This window comes from Aspergillus caelatus (genome assembly GCF_009193585.1).
Source record: "Aspergillus caelatus strain CBS 763.97 unplaced genomic scaffold BDV27scaffold_267, whole genome shotgun sequence".
In the NCBI taxonomy this organism is placed as follows: domain Eukaryota; kingdom Fungi; phylum Ascomycota; class Eurotiomycetes; order Eurotiales; family Aspergillaceae; genus Aspergillus; species Aspergillus caelatus.
Window position 1 is genome coordinate 23754 of NW_022475530.1, and position 24092 is coordinate 47845.

Sequence of the window (24092 nt, forward strand, 5' to 3'; positions counted from 1 at the left end):
TCTTGAGTGTGATAGAAAAGGCACTGTGGTGTATTCTACACTTGGTCACAGAAAACCATTCAACTTCGACTGTAGCCGTGTCGGGTGTGCAGACACGAAAGACGTGGACATTGTCGCTACGGCCCTACTACTGGCCTCTACTATCGCCTCCCCTTCACTGATTTAACCACCGACATCGTCTCCCCCCGCGAGGTATCCGCACCTTCTCTCTACGGATCGAGTCCCGGAAACAAAAGGTGGTCTAGACCCCTGCTTCATGGACAATTGTGGGACGCCGAACGGTCTGCTCGCACGTTGAGAGACCGCTTTGCGTTCCATAGGGTTCCCCAGCCTGCTTCACGACATTGAACCGAATCGAACATACAAGCGACAATCAAGCAAGGCCTCTCCCATTTCGCCCCAAATGGGATACCTCCAGGGATGACTCTTGACGAACACTCTGAACATGCGCCCTTTCCTCCTTCCCCCTCACAACCTTCACCTGCCATGATGCCGACTGGTAGTACCTGGATTATGGATGAAGCAACTCGTAACAAATTCCTCAAGAACTACAAGACCCAGGTGGCCTCGGCGACTTCCACGATCTGCGCGACACTTGCTGTGGTACGTCCCAGACCAGACCAGATGTTTAAATGGAGAGAAGCTAATTGGTTGCCCCTAGACTCCTCTCGAAAATGTGAAAACTCGCATGCAGACGTGAGTGCTTAACATATCCAATAGGAATAGCTGTGCTGACCTCACTAGCCACAACTTCAAAAATGTGTTTCAGTGTGTCCGCTACTTGTGGCGAACTGAAGGACCCCGTGGCTACGTTGCCGGTACGTCAATTCTGACTTGGAATGATCAATGGTCGATAATTGACGAGCCTGCATGCAGGGGCTCTGCCACCTCTAGCGAGTGTTACAGCCGTTCGGGTTGTAAACTTCTCTACATATAACGCTGCCAAACATCGTATCTCAGATTTCTTCGAGAGAATGACTGGCCAGTCTCCTCTGGCTATGTACAATCAACCGGGCAGCACGCCTACCGTATCTACCTTTGTGACGTTCACCACTGCTGGACTAATTGCTGGACTCATTACCTCTCCGCTTGCATGTACGACTGAATAATTGCATTTCGTTACCTGAGCTTTAAATACTAACTCGAGTTAAAGGCCCCTTCGAGCTTGCTAAGAATGTTGTTCAGACCTCCGTCTTGGTGTCAAATCGTGCCCAAGCCTCGCCAGATGCGGTCAATGACCCCTCATTGCGTAGCAAGCCCCGTCTCGGCACTATTGAGGCCATCCGGCAGATTGTCAAACGTTACGGAATCCGTGGCCTGTACACCGGCTTTCATCTGCACGCTCTGCGTGACACTCTCGGGTCTGGCCTATACTTCAGTGTCTACGAAACGGTAAAGCAAGTCGCATCAAAAGAGCTTGGCCCAGACAAATCCCCATTCGGTGGTCCCATGATTGCCGGGGCAATTTGCAGCACTGTTCCGTGGTTCTGTGTAAGTACCCAACGATGATGCCTATATGTGCGTTACTAACTGTCATAGACCTATCCACTTGATACTCGAAAGACTCGCGCCCAGAGCGTGTTACTCGGCAAATCCAGCGAAGTCGGGGAGGCGTCGGCTGCGGTTGCCAAGTCCAGTATGTATAAAGGACTTTCGATTATTCTCATCCGTACTGGGGTAAACAATATGATCTTGCTCAGTATCTTCGAATACATAAAGATGAAGATCAATCAGTTGGATTGATGCGATTTCTGGGACATTAGCCGCTGTGCAGATGGCCATTGGCGTTAGGACTGCCGGAGTATGCTTTGATGATTTATATTTTATCGAGTACATATGTGCATGAGCCTGAGGCTCCACGCAAATACAGAATGAACAACTTTACTGTTAATCTGTAATACTACCTGTCGTGTAGCCACAAATTATTGTGCGGAGTGAATCTATAGAAATACAAATATCAAGTATGTGGTGCCTCAGGCCAACACACAACGTCATCCGTTGTCCGGTGGGGTTGGGTTTTCAAACATCAACAAAAGTTGCCCGGCGACGATCCCTCTCTCATTGCGCTCTTGACCGTTGCCCAGCATGACATCGTATGTGCTGTCTCTAAGGATATGCTGTTCCCGCTTGACTGTCTAGGCTAATTTATTGCTCAGAAATATCCTTCAGATCCCCTTTCGACGCTCTCACACCGTTTCATTGGCAGATGCGATCACCCAGTATATTTCGACCAAGTATGACCAGCGTCCAGATATGTTCGCAGATGATCTATTGATCATAGATCGCCTGCGGAATGAAGCGATTCACGTCCAGGAGCCGCATATTAGTGGGATCAGTCGGTTGGTCACATATGCCGCGCAGTTGAAATGGCTTGGTGGAAAGTTTCCGGTCGATGTGAGTAACGTAGCATAGCGGTGTGCGAACTGACCACAAGGCTGTTACTGACGCGGGAGTTTACAGATTGGAGTCGAGTTTCCATGGTACCCTGCGTTTGGTTTCAATACCTCAAGACCGAGTACGTGAAGAGTAATTCGGTCACTAACGTCGTTGCTGACGAGTACAAGTCTCGCAGAACAATATTCGATTTGAACTTGCGAATATCCTCTTTAACCTGGTAGCACTGTATTCACAATTAGCCTTCTCGGTGAACCGTACAACACCAGATGGTCTCAAACAGGCATGCAACTACTTCTGCCAGGCCGCTGGAGTCTTGGCACATCTCCGAACGGATATCCTTCCCGACCTTCGTACCTCTCCCCCGGAGGATATGGATGATATGACACTACAGAGCCTGGAACAACTTCTTCTCGCGCAGGGACAAGAGTGCTTCTGGCAGAAGGCCGTCAAGGATGGGCTGAAAGATGCTTCCATTGCTCGGCTGGCGGCCAAGGTCTCCGATTTCTACGCAGAAGGAGGTGACTATGCGGTCCAATCGAATGCTATTAGTCCTGAATGGATACATCATATGACAGCCAAACATCATCATTTTGCTGCCGCTGCGCAGTATCGCCAGTCCTTAGACTGTTTGGAGAAGCGAAAGTATGGTGAAGAGGTGGCTCGTCTTCGAGACAGCGAGGTGTGTGTCAACGAGGCCCTGAAGGAATCACGTTGGATCAACCGCACTGTGCTAGGGGACTTGCAGGGACTAAAGAACCGTGTGACGGAGGACCTAAAGCGTGCCGAGAAAGACAACGATGTAATATATCTCAACCCAGTCCCGCCAAAGTCAGAACTGAAGATCATCGATCGCGCATGTATGGTTGCAGCGAAGGCGCCATCTCAGGTGACCGATGCTATCTCCATGTTGGGAGACAACGGACCTTTAGGGCAGCCGCTATTTTCTAAGCTGGTGCCATATGCCGTCCATATCGCTGCCAGTATTTACTCTGATCGCCGAGATCGGCTTGTCAACGAGACAATAATCGGGGAGCTGGAGACTATGACGGACAAATTACGGGAGTGAGTGTTAAAATCTAGGTCATGGCGAGAAAGATACTAATTGGTACAGTTTATTGTCATCTCTGAATCTTCCGGGCTCCTTGCAGGCTCTGGAAAAGCCTCTTGGATTACCGCCTACGTTGGTTTCCCATGCGGAAGAAATGCGCCAGCAAGATGGTTTGAACCGGTTACGGAGGTCACTCGAGGATACCGCTAGGGTGAAGGCCAATGACAAAGCTGCATACCATGAGGGTGTTGAACTACTCGCCGCAGAAAAGGCAGAGGATGACTCTTCGCGCCGCAAATACGGAACTGACAGGTGGGCCAGAGAGTCATCCGAAGCAGCGGCATCGAAGCTGTACACCACTTCTCGAGAGATAGACGGCTACTTTTCCTCCGCTCAGAGTAGCGATAATTTGGTAGAGCAAAAGCTGAGAGACTCGGAGGCGGTCTTCCGAGTTTTGACCGGTACTAATCGAGATTTGGAGATGTACGTCCCTAGCAGCCGGAGGGCGGCAATTCCGCCAGAGGTCGAACGGGAATCTATTCGGCTACGGGGTTGCTTGAGCGAAGTAAGTCGGCTGGAGATCCGACGGAAACGCCGAGCGCAGGCTTTGAAGGACAAAGCCAAATCGGACGACATCAGTAAGTTACAAGGCTGGGTTCGAAGACCAGTACTGACAACTCTCAGGCAAAGCCCTTCTCAAGGAAGCTGCCCGCTTGGAGCGAGAGTTCCCCATGCAGGCGATCCAGGCGAGCCAGTTCGAAGATTTGTTCGAGGAGCAGCTGCATCTGTACGATACAGATCTGGAGATGGTGACCCAGGAGCAGCACGAGCAAGACCAGATTTCTGCGCAGGTGCGGGAGGCTAACCGTGCATTTACTCGGGCGCACACGGGCGATGCTTCGACCAAGGAGCGGGAGAAGGCCTTGCAAGAGCTGGAAAATGGCTATCTGAAATATAAGGAAATCATCTCAAACATCGAGGTGGGACGGAAATTCTACAATGATCTGGCCAAGATTGTAGGTCGATTTCGGGATGACTGCAAAGCATTTGTGCATCAGCGGAGGATGGAGGCAAGCCAAATAGAAGGGTGGGTAGTTCGTTTGAAAGCTCAATATTTGACTTCAAGGCGCTGACTCGAGCAGGGAGATCACCAGCGTTGCGGCGATGGCCTCACTCAATCTCTCTCAACCACATTTACGCCAGTATAGCGCCCAACCCGCCCAACCCGCCCAGCCTGTCCAGCCGGTTCAGCAACCGGCTCAAATTCCACCGCAACCGCAACCTCAACCGGTCCAGCACCAACCACCAAGGGATGAGCCACTAACTGCACCCCAACCAACAAGAGCCAACACAAGACCTTCGATGGCTCCCGGCGTGTGGTCACCCGATATGGGGATTCGATTCGGAACACAAGGGACCTGGGATCCGAGCAAGGGAGTGAAGTTTTCCTAATATATATTGCATTACTCACAATTATAGAGTCGTGGTACATCATACATTACACCTGTTTTTCTTGAGTATCATAGAACCCGCATCATAACAGCAGCAGCTTCCGCCGCCAACTCTCTTGTACATATCTTAAGATCTTCACGCAGGCTCAGGAATTGAAGTCGATCAATCCACATTTCCCAACGCCGCTTAGGAATTGTTCCAATAAGTTGCTTAGGCGCAGGCCCGAGAGATAAACCCACTGGGCACTCATCCTTCTGCCCCATTCGCTCCCACAGCTCCTCCCCCATAATAACCGCCCAAATGGCCGCTGCAGCTACAAACACATTCAACCGCGTTGCCTCATCGGCCTTCCTATCATCACCCCCTTCTGCTGACGGAAGCGAATCGTGTCTCTCCTCCAATGCTTCCCGAAGGACGACCACCCCAATGCTCTCTAGCCCCACGATTCGCTCCTTCGTAATTAGCGCCAAAAACGCCATGAAATTCACCCATCCTTCGGTCTCGATCTTGGTGAATTCCGCCCGTCGCCCGGGCTCATCCTTCAGCGCTTCATAAACCGTCTCCTCGAACAGCGGCAGCTGTCTCCAGGACAGGTCCCGGCGAGTATTAACAGGCGATTGCAGATGGGTTGTGGGCATCGGCGCCGGGTCCGGCTGGCGTTTAAGCGTCAGGAGAAGGGCAGCGAGACGGATCTGAAGAGCCGTTGGGACGTCAGGAGGCGTATGCGGCTTTTCCCGAGGGATCTTCCGGGACGTGTGGATTATTGTGCTCCATATATCTTTTAGATATTCGTCTTTGAAGAGTGTAACCAGTTAGTCTGAAAATACAAGCTATTTTATCTGTGCCATATATTGCAAGGGACACAAAAGTTTGGGAAAGAATACCAAGATCACTATCACCTCCGTAATATACCTCATTCACAACACTGACTATCTCCTGTATGGCAAGTTCAAGCGCTAATTGCTGGCCCATGTAGAGGGTGACGATGGCCGTGAAGGGTTTGGTCACGGAGCCATGGACCCAGCCGTGGTCTGTCGCTAGGGTGTCAAGGGTGTTCATTGTACATTTATTTAGGTTGGAAGAAAACTTGTCCGTGTGGATTAGGGTACTTTACTCGGGGTGATCTTATGCTACTTTCTTTTTCATTTTCATTTCGCTTCATAGATTATAGAGGGTGGTATGATGATGCTGGAATGACTATACTGGTCATGATGTCATGTCATGTGATGCTATCGGGACCCTAATTTGATATGCCGTTTATGGTTTGTATTATCCTTCGTTGATAAAAAGAAGCGAAGCTTAGATAGTATTAGGATATCTGATTGGAGAAATATTGATTGAATACGTAGTGGGTGAGGGGATGTTAGGATGAAGTCCCTCATAGGTCCTTCCCACCCAACCCCATCTATCAAAATGATATCTATCATAACATCCACAGGAAGAAAAATAGGAAACGCTCATTAATTGCCCCTCAAGTTCACCCGCATGATTTCCACATCCTCATTTGAAAACCCCAATATACCTGTCAAATAGCCCTTCACACCACCGAAAGACTGTTCAACCGTATCCAAGAACGCAACCATCGCAGGAGCCCGCACACTCATCAGCTCCAGCCACCCGGTACTCTCTGGAGTTACAGCGCCGGAGAGGGTCGGAAAGGCTGCCATTAGCATCTTTCGAGCGGGTTCGATTCCGACGCGACTCAGGATGAAGTCATGGACAATAGCGTCCGAGGGCGTATCCGCTAGCAAGAGGATTAAGGCCGCTAGGACGCCGGTACGGTCTCTACCGGCTATATTAGATCGAACCCGATTCATTAGTTACTTGCACATATATACATACATACATACATACATACATACATACATACATACCAGTACAATGAAAAAGAAACGGCCTCTGCGGACAATCCCTAATATGCAGAAAGACCTTTCTAAAAACAGGCGTCGAGATCTCCACAATACACATGAACATGTTAAGGAACCCGGAGACGCCCTGATCTTCTTCCTTGAAGTCTAGAGGGTTAGTCGGTTCCGGGTCGCGGGTATACGGTTCCCAGACGGTCTCGACGCCCTCGATGGCGGGGCTAGGCGATTTCGTCCGTTCATCGTGTCTGCGCAGGTCGAAGATGGTGGATATCCCCACATCGCGAAGGGATGTTTTGCCCTCGTCTGAGATGTTGGATAGAAAGCCGGAGCGGTAGGCGTATCCCGGGCGCAGATTGCCGCTGCTGATGTCGCGGATGTTGAAGAGTCCCTGGATGGTGACGAAGGGGCGTTGCGATGTTATGGTGGTAACTGTTTCGGGTGGGATTTCGGTTCGTATGTCAGCTGAGAGGATTTCTTGGAGATTGTAGTTGGGGGTTTGGTTGTGTTCCATTTGTGCGGTGTTTTTTTTTTTGGGTTTGTTTTATTTATGGTATTGGGGTGATAGAGAAGATACGTTAAGTGCCTGTGATGGTGGTTGTGGGTTTTAATATAGATTTACCGGAACAGTGAAGGGCTATTTATAGAAGTTTATCTTTGGGGAGGTGCGGGTCTTGTTCATGTATGACTGTGCCTTTATACGAGGCCTGGGATACGAGGGTAGGAATGTGCTCGTATAAACAATGTATGTGGTTTTAGGTGGTTCGCAGCGAAAATATGACTCAAATGAGAGAGAGGAGAGAATCTTTAGTCACACAGTAAACTAAAGTAAATGGCAGTTTTCTTCCCGAAGTACATACATATGCTCTGTGGCCTTTCTACTACAGTCTGAAAAGCAACCTTATAATCTCGACAGCCATGTTATCTGCATTGTCCCAACCTCCCATAATCGGTACCCACCGTGCAATGATCGAAATACGCCTCACAAGTCGTCCCGACTATAGGTAAACGCAGTTTGCCAGTAAACACACCGCGCATTGCATGCTGGATCACGCATCCTCGTGATATTCTCCGATCCTATACTAACCACCCGACTCTCAGGACCGTATATCTCGAGGGGCGGGGCTAGTGAAGAAGCCGGCCTTCCCGTTTGAACGAAACTCGTAATGTAGTCTTGTAGGATGAAGGCCACCGTCTCGTTTGTCACTTGGAAGAGAGGATTCTCAACTAGTGGCTTTGCACCTTTAATGTAAAATGAGTACGGATGATCCATCCAGTGCATAGCGGGAGGGATGGAGAATACGTAGGTGTAAGTGCTGTTCCTGTATGCGTGATTCAAGTAGTATGAATTGCACTGAAAGCATATGTCTGAGAGGGCGGAGGAGACTCGTTCGACCCAGCCGCGGTACCCGTACTTCCCATCCAGGATGGGCGGGTATAGAACATTGACGATGGTCTCTTTCATCTCTTCCGAGAGGTCAAGGAAGTGCTCGTCCATGAGTACGAGTAGACCCCCATCTTGAAAACTGAATGGGGGCGTGTACATGAGAGCTTCGTTTAGTGTATGACCATTCAAGATCTTCACGCTGTGATCGAACTCGCCGCCCAGTAGAAGTTTGCCCGGGAGATCAGAAACAAAGACGCCGTCCACCACGGGGCCATAGGTGAATGTTCCGTAGAGAAAGATTGATACCTGGTGGGCGTTGGCAGCAATGAGTTTTTCAGAAGATAGCTGACGAGCCTCCTCGATGGTGCTAACGTTGAGGAGCTTGAGATATTGGCGAAATGTCCATTCCTGCTTGTCTGTATCATAGTTCGGCTCCCAGGCGGGGCTTTGCAGGATGGCTTGTTGGAATAAAGAAGGTCCCTGAAGCCCTTTGTACGCAGTGAGCCGATGAAGGATGGACCCTGATCCGGCAGATACGCCCATGACAGTGACTCGATCGGCATCACCTCCGAACAGATGAATATTCTGAGTTACCCAGGTTAAGCCGAGTCGCTGGTCATGAAGTGCGGCATTGGGGGTTCCTTTCCGGGATACTGTGTGACCAGCAAGCCAGCCAAATGCACCGAGCTATGAAGTTGTAGTCAGCGATGAGGTACCGTTTTCTTTTCACCTACAAAGAGCGAGATACTTACCCTGTAGTTCAGAGTCACATAAATTATCCCATCTTTTCCCTGCTGTTGACTCCGTTGAATGAGACCAGATGGATCAACACCACTCTTGTCGCCTAGAACATATCCACCGCCATAGAAATATACGATAACCGGAGCCAAACTTTCTTTAGGTACAGGGGTTCTGCCCTGAACTCGGTCAAATACTTTCTGTGGAACCACAACATCAAGGAAAAGGCAATCTTCCGAGATTCTGGGGTCTTGGACGAGTGGGACTGGGTATGAGGAGACATCTAGGGAGGCGCTAAACGTTGCATTCGTAAAGTAGCTTGTCAAAAACTGCGACATGATATATCTGCTCCATATCGGCGTAGCCTGTGGGCAAATCCTACCCACTGCTCCTGTCTGGACTCCAGCGCGGTTGACCTTAGGCGGCAACGGGGCTCGAAACCGTAGGCTTCCAAGAGGTGGGGCGGCGTATCTGATGTTACTGAAATTGTAGAGTCCGGTAGTCTCCTGCGGTAGTGTCAGCCGCTAATGCCTTGGTGTTGTGGTGAAATAGTGCCTTACATTTAGCGAGAATGCTTGATGGAGCTCATAACCTAGATCAACTACAGGCAGTGAAGAGGCCGCGCATATGTGCCAATACGTTACTAGGAAAAACGTAAGAGCGGAGATAGAAAGATCTATGATCATTGTAGCAGATCAAAGACAGAAGAGTGGCTAAGAATCAAGAAATATATCAATCGGTTAGCGGTATGGGATGAAAATATTGAAGTCGCTCTCATTAACCAGAAAGCAGTTTTCTTATACAAAGAGCTTTCACTTATCTAAATCCCTTAGCGGTAGTGAATTCACTGAACTTCAACGGAACTTCCCTTCAGTTTCCTCGGTATGCTAGACAGACAAGGGGAGTGATTCACTCACCCGGAAATAAAGGGTCCAATGGTCACATGTGCTCTATGAGGCAACTGTATCCTGGTTCCTAAGTTATACAGGTAGCTTCATGAACCAATAGTAACGTTATTATCTTGCCTGATCACGCCTTTGTGAAGCTGCCTTGCGTTGTCCCAGCATTAAGGACGATACACGCAACTGATCTTACTACCTGGATAGACGAGTCAGGTTGCCTTTAAACACGCTAAGGGCGTAAAGGGTTCTTCAGGACCTATGATGAATTAGCCCAGCTTGCAAGCCTCAATGCTTGGCTGGTCTGATTGTAAACAATCAGAAAAGAGAAGCCCCATCTTTGAAACACATGTTCAGCTACCTGTGTCACTAGTATGCCTAAAGTCACTGAAAGTTCATGCTTTACTTCTCCCAGTAATATCTCGTGTACCCCGCAGTAATTCTCCGAAAGCCCATAGAGGATATAGAGGAATCATTTTGATCTTTTTTGTAGGGAGCATTGCTCTACCAGAGTTGAACATTGTGGTACCAGAGGCAACTTGCCAATATCCTCCGGCGAGAAATGATGAGTGCAGTGAGATTGTCTCCTCCCACGTGATATGGTATATCAAAGGCCGATTAAACCCCAACATTGGACACAACATACTAAACCTCTTCTAGCTCCATGATTTAGATCCGAAGTCGCACCAAATCAATACTAGATCATGCTATAGATCTCCATTGCCTCATGACATCCGATACACACGGTAGCCAAAGCGGCTCGATGTTCTCTATCGGAACACACAGCCTCTTCCTCTCCATAGGCGGGGTCGCTCGTAAAACTGGAGAGCCGCTTGTTATCTTTCTCGCAGGCGCAGGAGACGTCGCCTCGTCATACGTTGCGGTCGAAAGACTCGTGGGTACATTTGCACCCGTTGTCCTTTATGACCGTTCCGGCCTAGGACGCAGTCAAGGTGGGCCTACGAAGCCAACGGCCACGGCAGCAGCCACTGAGCTGCATCAGTTGCTACACAGTGCGGATCTAACCCCTCCTCTTCTCTTAGTTGCTCACTCCTATGGTGGTATTGTTGCGCGCGAGTACCTGCACCTCTACCCGGAGGAAGTGGCCGGCATGGTGCTCGCGGATGCATCGACGGAGAGGCAAGCTGAGCTATTGGACGATCCAGATCTAGACATCAACGCTGTACTGGGTGACCTTAAGTTCAGCCAGGTCACGGGGTTACGCGATAGTGCTCGACTCTCTCGAGATGAGTGGAGGGCTCGTGCAGCAGACATTGCACGAGGAATCCCGACATCCCAGGCTGAAACTGCAGCTGCAATCGAAGTCTGTAAGACACTAGGGAGCAAGGAACAGTACAGGAACCAAGCATTAGGGGTTAGACCCCTGAGTGTAATACGGTGTCATGGCTCTCAAGACTACCGACGAATATATGAAAAGGGTGTGGGGGCGGGCAACGGTACTGAAGCGCAGCGGGCGGCCTTTCGCAGACTGCTCGACCGCTGGGACCACTATGATCAGCGTGCGCAGGGTGAACAACTCCGATTGTCGTCCAATAGTCGTCTTACCTACCTTCCTGACTGCGGTCACCATATCCACCTTATCCGTCCTGATGTAGTTGCGTTTGAGATCCAATGGGTGAGGGACCAAATATTGGAGAAAAGGTCAGCACAAAGGCTCTAGGGCTACAAGGCTCTTGATGCATGTAGAGCTTAAGTCTAAAACTGAATGCTTTACTGATAATGACATAGTAACCTTCCTTGGCGAAGTAACTGGTCTGACGGCGACAGTAAGATATCTGATTGATTGGGGAATTTCAGTCCAAGTCTTGTATTAATTGAATGGCATGAGCTACCGGTGAGGTAAATTAACATACAAGCCTTCCCTATCTATCTATCTATCTATCTATATTATAGCAATGAAATCCTTATTTCGTTTCTTTTATTCGCCACTCTGTTCTTATGCAATCATTCCTGATAGGTATATCAGCGCAACGATAGTCTCGAGTGATCGCTGGACTTTCATTTCATCTGTTAATTGCCTATCATCTATATCCTCTGTTTTACTTTTGTCCGTATGATAACCTGATGATCATAAAGTCGGCGCGTCCGGAAAGTATAACATGGCTTTGATACAGGAGAGTCAATCCTATACCAATCTCGACAAGGGCTTCTACCATGCTTTCACATGTTATCCTACTCTTCACATTAATTGAGATCATCGTTGGACATTAAATTAAAACCCATATGGAACACACTAGAGAAGATAATGTACTAGAGAAGGTATGTACCTGCAGAAACATAGGCCAAAACCACCCCTTACAAGAAACGGGGAAGCACTAAGCCCTTTGAAAAAAGATAGCTTAAGGTTCATACTTTGGGCCTTCGTTACTCCGAGGGTGTGCAAAAATAGCCCTCACTTCCGTTCCTCGGATATCTGGACCGTCGGATCTGACAAGTTTGACCCCAAAGTATACCAAGCTACTAAAGGTAGGGCTTCGGGATTGACGACGATTGACCCGATCAGGTATATCCTCCGGGGGCAAGTGTCTTGGTCTTTCCACGCGATTGGCTCATTGGGTAATGGTATGATTGTGGGTGTGGGTTTTAGTTCGATCGCGTTTGTGGAGTATTGCCAACTGTTTTTTCTTTGCCCTTTAGCTCTTCGGTAAAAGTCCCTAGCGTGAAGCACTGAAGAGGGGCTGAGGGGAAGAGCCCTTTTACGTGGGGATTTCTTTACTAGCTTCGGACGTGACAAGACTTATACTAGTAGAGTCCATCACCCGTAATTTCAGCTAGGCAGGAGATCGTTCATAGTAGAATCACCGTATATGCCATCGTCGTTCATAAATTCATATATATAAATATATTATACATCATAGTGCTATAGAGGGTATCATAAACTAAGCATCAACAACTTCAAGTTCATCCTGGCATCCTTCCCCCGGTGCCTCTAAGCTCTCCCCTAGAAAGAAGTCCAACTCGCTCGGACCCCCCTGTGAGTGCTCGTTTTCCGCTAGCTGCTCCAACAAGCTTAGGAATGGGTCCTTCTCGGACGAGCTTTGCTCACCTGGCCCCACTCCCGCCCCCGAGGCGCTACCCTGGGACTGAGCGTCTGGCGTCAAAGCTGTTCCCGGAACGGACGCTTCAAAGGGAAAAGTGGCGTATTGCGGTTGTGATGGCGGTGTGGGTGCGTTGAATGATTCGGAGAGGAATGCGGCTGGAGAGGTGTTTACCGCGGACGGAGAGAACCCGAGACCGCCGTCTGGAAGGCTCAGGTCGGGGCCAAGCCACGGTGAGGGTGATGGCTGAGGTGGGTTGAAGCTGATCGAGTTGCTTCGACCGGCTTGTGATGGGAGAGTTGGCGTAGCTGGTGGTATCGCCGGATAAATCGCTCTATTCCCGTCGTGGGCATCCGCGCGGTCAAAGCGGGCGCTTCAAATCACAGTCAGGTTGAGATCATTAAGGCTTAACAACAGAGAGAACTCACGGGTCATCTATATCCACTAATCTTACATGCGATCCTTCAACAGCTAATCCAGGATACCGATCGAAGAAATCCTCCAGATGGAAGACCGGCGCGAACCGCACCGGTCGCGCAGCTAATGTTCTCACCAGATCTGCATGGCATGCCGAAATGGCTTGCAGCATCTCGCGCTGATGCTGCACTCCCGAGCAGGAGTGACGCAGCCATATGAGCTGGTTCATCTCACGCGTAAGGAAGTCAGCACTCGATGCGAATACTTCACCTTCGCGGCCATTGTAATGAACGCCGTGAATGTGAACAGTACCAGCGGTGCAGACACAGTAAGCTATTAAGTCCGGCCATTCAATGCGCGGCGCATGGCGCGCCAGCTCAACCAACTCGGCGATAGCATTGGCATGCGAGAAACACAGTGTGGTAGCCTCAATCTGCCACGACTGATGCTGGCCCGTCCCGCGGAGCTCAGCGAGGTCAATAGGAAGAAACGGTCGATACAGCAGGCAATGGACTAGGTGATATATTAATTTGCTGAGAAGCAGAAGCGTGCTCTCTGGATGACCAAACAGGGCCTCGATTGAGGCGAATAAATCCTGCGTGCCGGCCGCCCAGATGTCAAGTTCCTGACGGATCTTGGACAAGTTGGAGAGAGCATGCCAGGGAAAGTGCGAGTCACCTTTGACACCGCCAGCAGCTAAGTAGCGGTGGGTAACGCCCAGGATTCGAGTGATGTCGACCAAAAGAGCAGCGGCTCCTGGGCCCTTGCGACGGTCGGATGTGAACTGAATGTTAGGACCGACCGGGTTAAACCATTCGCCAGTTTCCGGTCCAGCGGAAGGTAGTCGTAGCACGATGGAATGATCAGCGAGAAGACAGGGCCGCTTAGAGCCACAAGTAAGAAAGCGATCCATGGTATAAGCCGTCCAAAAGAGACGACGCCTCATCTCACGCTCTGCACTACGCGACGGGCTTTGAGCGGGTAGTTCACGATACAGGTCCAAAGCCAAGACCATAGCAACAGCATTGCCTATACATGTTAGTTATGGGGCAAGTATACTAGGGCTGGGATGCTTACTCAACGCCATGTAGGCCTTTCTACCATAACCATAAGCGAAAAAGGTCTGTGATAATAGGAGAAGAGTCTGCAACCCCTCAATAGAGGGATCATCAATGTCCACTAAGCGTCGAGCCTGGCGAGCATAGTCTAGACCTTGAGGAGAAGGGTTGAGAACGGTATATCTGCGCAATGTCAGAAAGCCTTCGAGAGGACAAGACAGGTTGTGACGGACCTTATCGTCAGAGCATGGATAGCCATGGATAAACACATGGGCAATTGTCCTCGCTGATGTAGCTGACGGGTGGCAGACTCATCCAAGATAAAGTAGGGCTTACCATGAAGTCGAGCAAAGTAAACGTCCAGCATCGAGTCAGGTAGCCTGTGACTCTGAGAAGATTGCTGAGGCGTCGGAGGTGGGGGGAATGTATGCGATGGAGGCGGAGGGTGAAAGTTCACCTGTGCCGCCAGTTGCTCCATTGACTTAGTAGGAGAGGCAGAGGAGGTGGGCGATAGGGGATGATTGTCATCCTGTAGACGCTTTTCCAAGCCATCGACGCGCTTAAGTAGGGCCTCCAAGACATCTGTTTTAGGGCCACGTTTTTTTGGTACGGCATCTGAAGACGTCCGTTAGTGGATCAGACATGAATACGGCATCCTCTGTCTGTTGTGTACCGTATATACAAGGGCACTGAAACACCTTGCAAGCCTCACAACTTGGGCGCAGCCGGTTGCACTTGATCTAATCAATTTTTTAGAATCAACTGTTCGCGATGAGTGGTAGGAGGCTTTTTTTTGTTTATTTGTTTTTAATTACCTTTCTCTTCCGACAAGACTTGCAATTCATCGACTCTCGCGGTTCGGCATTGACTCGGCGGGGAGTTAGCCGGTCGATGCTGACCTGAGGCCGGGACATGGCCACATTACATGACATATGCCTGTTTGTGCAGGTAGACCGGTGAATATAAGGTAGACACAAAAGGGAGATATAAAGGGAGAAGTATAAACAAGATTCTTGACAAGCATTGGAGGAGCAAAGGATTTAAAATGGGAAAAGAAGAGGAGATTAAGAGTGAGAGAATGACCCCAGATTTAAACGCACTGGAAAAACGTGGAGAACACGAGTGGGACTACACTGGATGAGGGCTAGCGTGACGGAGATACAGCCGATGCGGGGATGGTCGCTTACAGCCTGGCTTACCAGAATTACCAAAACCTCTTTTTTCTAATACTACTGAATAAATACACTTCGAGTCTAATTTACCATGGCGTTTAACAAGCAAAACCTTCCCATCCTTTGACTTAAGTAGTGGTGCAACCTTAGTGATCTGCAAGATCTCGGTTAAATGTCTTTTATCCTCGACGGGATTTTCCCCTGTCCATCACGGACTGCCGTCCGGTCGGCAATAACATGATATGCATCCGCACTCTTCACGTTCATCTTCCCCTTTCAAATGTACAGTAGATTACCTGACAAGGATGGCTTTGTCACACCATCTGGCTCCCTAGTCCCGATATAGTATCATCTCAGAGAGTCCCATACGAAAACTGTACGGCTCCGTCCTTCCGTTAATTTAATTAAACCCTTAGAATGTTATTATGTTCTGCAAGAATCTGGTCCCAATTTGAATTCAACTTACTGCAATCAGCCTGGTCTGACAAGTATTGGCTCTGGTCTGTCCTCCTTCACCCCCCACCCTCCCCCTCCCTCCTTGAAACCGGTTTGCTGCACATAAGTCCGATTCATCTATCAGTACTTCAATATATATACATCAAATCAAAACACTCGACCTGACGCCATTCGCACAAAATCAAACGGTACATTCTGTCCCACCAGCAGTCGCAGCGTCTCCACGGTTGTCCATGCATTCACATCTTCAATTCCGTATGCTGTCCACCCCGCACGCACAGCGACTCCTACGGGATCCCCCGTGCGTTCACCTCGAGTCAAGTCGAGGTACACTTTCCCCCGTGTAGATGGTGGTGAGGCTCTACCACTCGTTCGGTAGTGTCGCAACAGCGGCTGGACCAGCAACGACTTCTCTGGCGGCAGCGCGGATACTATCACAAACGGCTGCTCAACCAGTTTCACTGACTGGATCGACGTGAATGGCTCTAATCCGTCGGCTAGCGGCCCGCTTGCCCGGAACCCCACCGTGTAGATCGCTCCAACGCCTAAGCTGCGCAGTGCAAAGATGGCTGCTGATGCCTCACTCTCACTACCTGCTAGAATAATCGCCGCTCGGCCACGATATGCTGACGGGACATAATCTCGGGTTAACGTTGCCCGGATCCCCTTCCATGTCGCATTCTCCCCAACCAACTGAGCATTCGGTGCAGCGCTTTTGGCTGCCACAATTGTATCGACTAATCCAATTGCACGGGCAGCATCGCTGATGGCTGGAATGCATGTGGTGCTGCTCGAGATAGGCGGATGCACTGATGCTCCACCAAAGGAGGGCTGGGTAATCACTCGTTCGATGGAACCCATGGGTCCACGGTCAATTGAAGTCAGGGTGTGCGGCAGGCTCAGTTCGTTAAAACATTTCTCCATAAACATCGACTGCGGTGTTGAGCGAAATGATCCGATGGCGTACAGGTCGCACTTGGGCAGCTGTCCCATAATATGGAGAGCCTCGTTAATCTCCGCCGCGGTCAGTTGTCCCGGCGCTGCAATCATCGGCAATAGCGGATGCGTGATAGGTGAAAACACAGTGTTAAGTGCTCGCGAGAGCTGGCCCATCTGTCCCATGTTGACAGCTGACAGGAGGGGGTACGACCCATGGGCCCTCTTGATTGTTGAGCGAAAATATTCAAGTTCGTAATTGGCCTCAACTGTATTGACCATAGCAATCATCTTCACAATGTCCGCATATTTGGCACTTTCCGCGAAGATCCGCGGTGCCTCGGGGGATGTCCATTTCCACGTCCCTGAAAAATCATGAAATGCTGACATGATGATGCTATTTCCTTTGACTTCCGCCAACTGTTTCCGGATATCCTCTGGAAGCCACAGCTCGACATCTATATACTCGACACCCCACTGGATCGCCCGGCGAAGGTACCTGTAGAATAGTCCCGGATCATCCATAGGGAACTTACCATTCTCCTTGGTGCACCGCGTGGTGAAGATGATTGGCAGCTCAGTATGCTGCCGAAGCAACATCAACTGCTGGCCCACGTACCGCAGGCTGGGGACCCGGTTGGAAATACCCACAGGCGAGGGCTCAACCAATAGATCTACACGGATCTCGACTGCATCAGAACCCACTGACAGAATGTCAAGATTGGGTAGCGCCGCATGGACGTCCGGAAAGGTCGTGGAGATAAAATTAGTGCGGTTTTTGGTCTTCAAATCTTCGTGTGGCCTGGTTTGGCCCAGGATCAAAGACAAAAACCGGGTTAGGTCGCGGCGAAAGAAAGGACTCCGAAGGGAATAGAGAAACTCATAGTCACAGCGGTCGGTGAGTGATGCTTCCGGAAACGATCCATCATCCACGCAGTGCGTGTTGATTAAGATGCTGGCAGGCTTCGCGCACACTTCCAGAGCGCGACCGAGATCATCAGCCAATATCCCGGTCACGACAGCATTACTGCCCCGGCCGAGCGTGGACAGGGATGATTCCGTCGTCCATGGCTTTCCCAGGATTTCAGCGACGACTTGGACGATAGCCTCCTGATTGGGGCCATATATAATGGCGACGGCATGAGAGGGCTCTGGGGGCAGGTTTTGGACAGGAGAAGTGATAGCAAAGGAAGAAGGTCCTTTGATTGAGGCAATAGGGGAAGAGGTCTCAGGTAAGAGTGTCATAGCCACGGGCTTATGAATGGCTGTCTGCATCATCTCATTGCATGGGCAGTACTCTGCACCTTCATACTGTATCCGAAAGATGCCGAAACTCCAAGAGAAAAAAAGACAGGAGATGAAAAGCTAATCCCACCGCAGCGCCAAATCTGGTACTTCAATCAAAACAATAATAGAGACAACCGACAAAGCACTGAGATCCAGAATGAGACCTTCGAAGAAATATTCACATTCACACGTAGTCGAGTGGTACTTTAAACCCTAACCAAACAATAGAAGGGAGGGTGGACTTTATCAGGGCAGCTGGGATGGAAGGGTCGATTGGAGATAAGCGACTAGTGTGCAGTACCCGAGATGTCAATAGGGAAGGGCCGACACTACTAAATCGAATCACAACACGCCCAATAAGTAGGTGCAATTCGAGTTGGTTGAGAATCCTTGGACGGGGGCACTATAAAAAAAAAGGGAAAAAAAAAAAGGGAACGAAAAGGAGAGACCACAATCACATTTGCCAATACAACGTGAGGAAAACGACACGACCAGGGTCGTGAATGAATGAAGTTGGTAAGATGCTCTTCTTCCGACGGCTAAATTTCCCCGGAATTTCAGCTCCGCACTACGGGGAGCGGAGTCGATTTCTCCGCCAATCAGATCGGTCTACTGCCCATGACCGACAGCCATCTGTAACCTTAGGCACGCTTTGTATGGACAGTACAACTACCTAGTATCTGAGGTAACCTTCATCCATTCGAGAGGCTCCATGTCGGCGAAATAATACTGTGGATGGACTATGGCCCGGAGCCTTTATAACACATCTCAACAACTTCTCTAGTCTGGCTGGAAAATTTGCATATCATATCTTGGTGTGACCCAACCTTGCGACTTCGTGTTCATTGTCTACGAAGCAGATGTTATCAGAAGCTCCAGCGATCCACAACCTAAAGGGCTATGATACGAGGAAAAAGCCTCGCATGATGTTATCTGTACCGTCTCTCGTTGGCCCGCCGATATCCACCAACATCATTCCCTGACCGAGGGTTATTCTTGGGTGGTATCACGCATGGCGAAGTAGAGTCTATTTGTCCGCCAGCCACTCAAGAACGATGAGGTATACAAGTTACATATTCTACTCATACATATTATCGTCTATCTCTGCACTTGGTTTGTGTTGTCTCGGAAGCAGGCCATGATTAGTTGAGTAGGGAAATATGAACAGGAAGTAAGCCACCAATACGTCAAGAGAAATGGAACACATAAGACAATAGGATCAACTAATTGAAAGGGGTATTGAAAGCAACACAACAAATACCAAAACAAGGCAGGATAGAATAGGGGGGAAAGCACGATCATGTGCAGATCCTCCAAAGATTGCAAATATTAAGTGGCTGGATCAACACGAAAGGTGTATGTGCGCATTTGCGTACACACATGAATGTATGCAACGTATGTACCTCCACAACTCAAACCGGAGTCAGTGGTATGCCATGGTCATGATCATTACGGGGATATGGTAAGGCGTAGGATATTCTGTATGTCCGATGCACCTCTTTGCACCCTCTGAGATGCAAATGTAAGGGTATTTTCAACTCATCGTTCTGTGCAGTAAATAAGTCGCAGCGCCCATTTCTCAGAGGGCTAATATGCAGCGGCAGTAATATAGCGCGTGAACCAAAGAAGTTCACGCTACCAGTGCCCAAGGACGTCATTGACAAAAGTTTTGAGTCCACAAAAAGCAGGTATTTGTGGGTATGACTTCCAACGATTTCCGCAGCACACATCCACATGACTCTCTGCATCTGCACTTTGCGAGATACGACCTGAGGATACGTGGCATGCGTACAACACGGGATATGCCATATCCAATAGTAACTAGAGATATGCACTCCACCAGCCGTGTTTCACCTTTATGGGGGTGAAATGGCCAGCCCGTTCATGAGCTTAGGCAGCGGCTTTCTACGAGCGTTGTTTGCCGTCTTCGATACCCGAGGGGCTCCGTGGATCATGCGGGGCTCTTTCATCAGGCTGTTATCGAGTTTTGCTGGTGCTGTAGAATAGTTGTTAGCGTGAGAAAAGTGGTAGATCGCATATCAGAGATGACAAACCTCTAGTGACGACACGGGTATAATCCCCAGAAAGACCTTGTTGGCCTCTGCTACCTGGACCGAAGGAACTAGCGCTGGCAGTTACCCAGAGATGATTTGACGTATCCGAAAGGAAATCCGTCTGCATCCGGCTGGAGAAGAAAGAAGTCCGCCCACGATTACGTTTAGACAAGACAATCTCATCAAAAAGCGCCATTCTTGGATCTTTGGACTTGGGATTGACTCTTTCTCTTTCACTGATGAATTCGTTGAAACCTGATAGGATGTTAGTGACAAGGACCTTACAGGCACTAAATTGGTTTTGAAGTGATGGCTTACTTTGTGTTTGCTGCAGGACGGCAGCATATTCAGCGTGCTCGCCTGGTAAGCTCTTCAGGAACGCCTCCATGTTAAAGCTATAAGTCAGGCCCGCTTTCTTCTTATCACCGGAAGCAGGTTGTAAGAACTTCTTGTAGGTATAAAGCAAGCTGGCAAAACACCTTACAAATGCGGCGCGGATCTGTTCTGGATGGAATGCAGCGGGACACACCAGGCAGATCTGTAACGCACAGCGGTTGTGAACAAGAGTCTTGCAGGCATTACACTTGTACATGGCTTCATCGGCTCTTTCATCACATATTGCACAGATAGACTTGTCATCGCATGGCAGCACTTGCAAGCAATGCCCCTCCACCCAACAGGTACCTTCGGAGTTGTGAATTGGTTGTGAAGAAGGCTGGGGAACAATTGTCGACGCAGCAACAGTCGATTGGGCATAGACAGAGGGGGCGTAAGTTGATCCAGAATTATAATCCGTATTCAGGGTTGTCACGGATAAATTCGAAGTGTGACCTAGGAAAGGAGCGCTTGGCCGTCTTGGAACACCTCCTCTTAACTCCATACCGAAAGACGAACTTCTTCGCGATGCAGCATCGAAATGACCTGAGCGTTTCTCGCGCAAAGATGCCTGAAGAGCCATTCCCGAATCATTTCGCGAGGAAGCCGGGAAATGACCGGAGGTGGGAGAGCTATCCCTAGGTGAAGGAGGCGATCCAGCCTTGGACGATCCGGTTCCCGGCCTGTCAGAACCCTTGGACGAATATCCCCTAGACGGAACCTGCTCATAGCGAGCATGCAGATAAGCATTGAATACTAGTGGTGCATACGTTCCCGGCATCGAAGCCTGGCCGAATGCGCTCGAGTTTAGACTGACGTATTTAGCTAATTGAGTCGACTGCGCTTTGGAGTGGAAGATAGATGAATTCTCCGACATAAACGCATCGAACGGAAACGTCTCGACTGCATATGCTGGCGGACCGGTTGGGACACCGCACCGACTGTGATGGGGGGCGGCCAGTTGAAGCAGCGAATGTAGCTTCCTCCGCTGGTGACGCGGCAGGGGCGTTGGCCGAACTGTACTCTCAATGAGGTCTGCGTCGAGATCCACCAAGACGAAGTCATCTGATGGCAACTCGACCTTTTCATACCTTCGCTCGATACCTACAATGTAAGGACAAGGAGCTTCGAGAGCTTGGATCAAACGCGCAGGCAAAACAGGAATGAGCACTCCAGTCCATTGGAAGGGAAACAACAGATCAACCAGGGCTCTAGTCGCCAAGTAAAGCATCGAAGTATGGGACGACAAGAATATTATACGCGATTCGGTCAGTGCATATTCGAAAAGAATGATGATATTCGGCAGCGACAAAGTTCGGAATAAAGCATAGAGATCAGTATTACGGGAGCCCGGTAGTTCGTTGGTAGCCTCCTTTCGCGCAAATAGGCGCAACTCCCGGACCGAAAGCTCTACCTGGGTTTTGGATGAATTGGGGCTAAATGCCTCAGTGCATAGGTTCATCACATATCGTTCCAAGGGTTGCCACATCCCCATCCGTGGAGAGCTTGGAGGGATCCGTTGAATGTTTCCCTCGGTCATTGGCACAATTACTGCTTTCAGCCATTCTTTCCAGAAACTCGTCATGCTTTCTTCCCGCCCAAGAATACCGTAAGCGCGAGGGATCCAGAATCCCGTGTCGCCGTCAGTGAGACCCTCGATTTTCGATGCTGCGCCGTGCCGGACTGGGCGTAAAAGATCGGTCATTAAGCCGATTTTCTCTTCAACCGCGCTGATTTCATCCTCCAATTGTTCTCTTTGTTCCGACCCTGAAGGAACCGTGGGAAGTTGGGCTAGCAGTCTCGAGAGTTTGGCCCGTTCACTCGCTAGCCTTTCACCGAGACTGGCCGCTAGCTCTCGCTCTTCGTCTGTCATGTTGTCTTTTCGCCACTCCTCGCAGCGTTTTTCTAACTCCTCTGCAGCTCGCGGATTCAGTGGAATCCATATAATAATACAAATTGCGTGCAGTCGTGATCCATTATCTGTTGTCATGACAAACCCATGCCAGGTAGAGCGCGGTCTCTGATCTGAAGAAACAATATGGATATCGTTCGGAAAGGCAAACATCGGAACATAGTCTGGGAAGTTGCCCCGCTGCTTCAGCTCGTCAGACATACCTTTGGTTGGGTACCGGTCGAGGAGAACGGGCTCGAAACGGCGTTTCAGGGGATGCATGGTAGGGGAAATCTCCAACGGTTGCGGTGCCGGGATAACTGAGTTGTAGTTACTGAGTCGTCGCGAGGTCCGAATAGAAGCTGTTTGAAATTGTGGTTAGCAAACTCGGGTGCTCGCAGCTCCTGTAAAGTCGCAAACTCACCCTGGCGAGCAACTGACGGCTGCCGTTTCATACTGTTCATGTCTCTGAATGCCATATGACGCCGCACACTGCCAATGCCTGATCGAAGCAAGCTGGATGGCTGGGAGGGGGCCTCCTCGGAGACAATCTTCTGTGTACGTAACCTGGACCTGGGGCGTGACGTGGGAGTAATTGCTCCGGCACTTAGACTCAGATCCGACAGGAATGACTCTCGCTCGTTCGCAAATTTGAACAGGGCCTTGTCAAAGTCGAAATCTTCTAGGAACGACGACCCCCTGGGCGATGGATTGCCCTTAATGGTCAGACTGCTCCGGTTACTGCTGGTACCATTCCCGCTGGACTCACTGGAGTCTCCCGAGCGCATTGAGAATCGCTGGAAGGAATTGCGGCCTCCAGCCATGGAATTGGGTCGAGAGAGGGAGTCCAGACGGGGGTCGTGTGCCTCCTCCGCGTCCGCATCTTCTTCGATAGTGTCCGCAAGAGCGGGGCCAGGGGAGGTGGCACTGTTTGCTCTGTATTCATCGCCCAGTCTTTGAAAAGTCTCTAAGATTTCCGTGCCATCAACACCAGCGATCCAGAAGTAATCTGCGAGCGGGGTGGTAGACACCTCGGGGGTGGAGGAGGAGGAGGATGAGGAGGAGAACGGCATCTCGTCGAATCGTCGGTAGGCGATCGCGGGGTTGTAATCATCAATCGTCTTAATTCGTGGACTTCGTTACAACATGGAGTGAATCCAACTCTGGACGCTACGAATTTTCCACCAGCATCAACAGGGGTATGGTGTGTGAAATTCAGCGATCAGAGGTTTCGGAATAAATAGATTGGTAACGACAGTAGGAACGAGAACACATAAGTCTAGAATCGCGACGCTGTCGCAAGGTCGAAAAGGGTTCTTGAGAAAATTCCGAGACGATAGGAATGGATATGAGAAGGGAGCAGAAACGAGGTTTTTGTGTTGTTGCGTAGGAAAATTTGTCTGGGGGTTGGATTTCTTAGTGCCACTTGCATTCACAAGAAAAAGGAGTAAATGATGGACGGGATTGGATGAGGGGGGAAACAAGAAAAGAAAACGGAATTGGATATGACAATGGAATCTTGGAAAATAGGATATGGAGGATAGAGCTTTCTTTTTTCTTTTTGTCCCTTCTTTTTCTTTTTAGATCTTGACTCCTCTTTT

General features: G+C 49.7%; 8 protein-coding genes across 8 annotated transcripts; 3 read left to right on the plus strand and 5 right to left on the minus strand.

The window, feature by feature from the left end:
- Positions 1–489: 489 nt before the first annotated feature.
- Positions 490–1743, plus strand: BDV27DRAFT_149632 (putative mitochondrial carrier protein; the record flags this gene model as incomplete). Its single annotated transcript, XM_032071091.1, has 6 exons — positions 490–603; positions 662–696; positions 745–818; positions 877–1095; positions 1154–1491; positions 1540–1743. 6 exons carry the CDS (start codon positions 490–492, stop codon positions 1741–1743), a joined length of 984 nt encoding a protein of 327 aa, XP_031922464.1.
- A 307-nt stretch (positions 1744–2050) lies between these two features.
- BDV27DRAFT_55128 (putative pH signal transduction protein PalA) lies at positions 2051–4931 on the plus strand. The gene is made up of 7 exons (XM_032076910.1): positions 2051–2093; positions 2157–2394; positions 2461–2515; positions 2565–3459; positions 3509–4083; positions 4130–4532; positions 4588–4931. Exons 1-7 carry the CDS (start codon positions 2086–2088, stop codon positions 4895–4897), a joined length of 2484 nt encoding a protein of 827 aa, XP_031922465.1. The 5' UTR covers positions 2051–2085; the 3' UTR covers positions 4898–4931.
- Positions 4932–6035, minus strand: BDV27DRAFT_55131 (DUF3632 domain-containing protein). The gene is made up of 2 exons (XM_032076911.1): positions 5782–6035; positions 4932–5690 (listed from the first exon to the last, which is right to left on the minus strand). Exons 1-2 carry the CDS (start codon positions 5954–5956, stop codon positions 4966–4968), a joined length of 900 nt encoding a protein of 299 aa, XP_031922466.1. The 5' UTR covers positions 5957–6035; the 3' UTR covers positions 4932–4965.
- A 200-nt stretch (positions 6036–6235) lies between these two features.
- Positions 6236–7281, minus strand: BDV27DRAFT_136254 (tyrosine-protein phosphatase). The gene is made up of 2 exons (XM_032068722.1): positions 6772–7281; positions 6236–6689 (listed from the first exon to the last, which is right to left on the minus strand). Exons 1-2 carry the CDS (start codon positions 7274–7276, stop codon positions 6358–6360), a joined length of 837 nt encoding a protein of 278 aa, XP_031922467.1. The 5' UTR covers positions 7277–7281; the 3' UTR covers positions 6236–6357.
- Positions 7282–7603: 322 nt separating this feature from the next.
- BDV27DRAFT_55153 (Alpha/Beta hydrolase protein) lies at positions 7604–9857 on the minus strand. Its single transcript, XM_032076912.1, has 4 exons — positions 9805–9857; positions 9448–9739; positions 8902–9393; positions 7604–8836 (listed from the first exon to the last, which is right to left on the minus strand). The coding sequence occupies exons 2-4, from the start codon at positions 9571–9573 to the stop codon at positions 7745–7747; spliced, it is 1710 nt and encodes a 569-aa protein (XP_031922468.1). The 5' UTR covers positions 9574–9739; positions 9805–9857; the 3' UTR covers positions 7604–7744.
- A 585-nt stretch (positions 9858–10442) lies between these two features.
- Positions 10443–11602, plus strand: BDV27DRAFT_136257 (alpha/beta fold hydrolase). Its single transcript, XM_032068723.1, has 2 exons — positions 10443–11448; positions 11536–11602. The coding sequence occupies exons 1-2, from the start codon at positions 10514–10516 to the stop codon at positions 11588–11590; spliced, it is 990 nt and encodes a 329-aa protein (XP_031922469.1). The 5' UTR covers positions 10443–10513; the 3' UTR covers positions 11591–11602.
- A 1084-nt stretch (positions 11603–12686) lies between these two features.
- Positions 12687–18624, minus strand: BDV27DRAFT_168580 (uncharacterized protein; the record flags this gene model as incomplete). The annotated part of the gene is made up of 7 exons (XM_032074808.1): positions 16110–18624; positions 15136–15332; positions 15003–15060; positions 14554–14935; positions 14340–14503; positions 13274–14291; positions 12687–13218 (listed from the first exon to the last, which is right to left on the minus strand). Exons 1-7 carry the CDS (start codon positions 18160–18162, stop codon positions 12687–12689), a joined length of 4404 nt encoding a protein of 1467 aa, XP_031922470.1. The 5' UTR covers positions 18163–18624.
- Positions 18625–19750: 1126 nt separating this feature from the next.
- BDV27DRAFT_55173 (dDENN domain protein) lies at positions 19751–23735 on the minus strand. Its single transcript, XM_032076913.1, has 4 exons — positions 22916–23735; positions 20544–22853; positions 20226–20480; positions 19751–20167 (listed from the first exon to the last, which is right to left on the minus strand). The coding sequence occupies exons 1-4, from the start codon at positions 23562–23564 to the stop codon at positions 20028–20030; spliced, it is 3354 nt and encodes a 1117-aa protein (XP_031922471.1). The 5' UTR covers positions 23565–23735; the 3' UTR covers positions 19751–20027.
- Between the last annotated feature and the right edge of the window lie 357 nt (positions 23736–24092).

Bases quoted from the DNA above. Each gene is read 5' to 3' on its own strand.
- BDV27DRAFT_55128 (XM_032076910.1), top strand. The intron at 2,395-2,460 runs GTGAGTAACGTA...GGGAGTTTACAG, and splicing joins GTGGAAAGTTTCCGGTCGAT to ATTGGAGTCGAGTTTCCATG. The intron at 4,533-4,587 runs GTGGGTAGTTCG...TGACTCGAGCAG, and splicing joins GAGGCAAGCCAAATAGAAGG to GGAGATCACCAGCGTTGCGG.
- BDV27DRAFT_55131 (XM_032076911.1), bottom strand. From the start codon at position 5,956: ATGAACACCCTTGACACCCTAGCGACAGACCACGGCTGGGTCCATGGC. The intron at 5,691-5,781 runs GTATTCTTTCCC...CACTCTTCAAAG, and splicing joins CGGAGGTGATAGTGATCTTG to ACGAATATCTAAAAGATATA.
- BDV27DRAFT_136254 (XM_032068722.1), bottom strand. From the start codon at position 7,276: ATGGAACACAACCAAACCCCCAACTACAATCTCCAAGAAATCCTCTCA. The intron at 6,690-6,771 runs GTATGTATGTAT...GATCTAATATAG, and splicing joins GTTTCTTTTTCATTGTACTG to CCGGTAGAGACCGTACCGGC.
- BDV27DRAFT_55153 (XM_032076912.1), bottom strand. From the start codon at position 9,573: ATGATCATAGATCTTTCTATCTCCGCTCTTACGTTTTTCCTAGTAACG. The intron at 9,394-9,447 runs GTAAGGCACTAT...ACACTACCGCAG, and splicing joins ATCAAGCATTCTCGCTAAAT to GAGACTACCGGACTCTACAA. The intron at 8,837-8,901 runs GTAAGTATCTCG...ACAACTTCATAG, and splicing joins ATGTGACTCTGAACTACAGG to CTCGGTGCATTTGGCTGGCT.
- BDV27DRAFT_136257 (XM_032068723.1), top strand. From the start codon at position 10,514: ATGACATCCGATACACACGGTAGCCAAAGCGGCTCGATGTTCTCTATC. The intron at 11,449-11,535 runs GTCAGCACAAAG...ATAATGACATAG, and splicing joins GACCAAATATTGGAGAAAAG to TAACCTTCCTTGGCGAAGTA.
- BDV27DRAFT_55173 (XM_032076913.1), bottom strand. From the start codon at position 23,564: ATGCCGTTCTCCTCCTCATCCTCCTCCTCCTCCACCCCCGAGGTGTCT. The intron at 22,854-22,915 runs GTGAGTTTGCGA...AATTTCAAACAG, and splicing joins GCCGTCAGTTGCTCGCCAGG to CTTCTATTCGGACCTCGCGA. The intron at 20,481-20,543 runs GTAAGCCATCAC...ACATCCTATCAG, and splicing joins CGTCCTGCAGCAAACACAAA to GTTTCAACGAATTCATCAGT.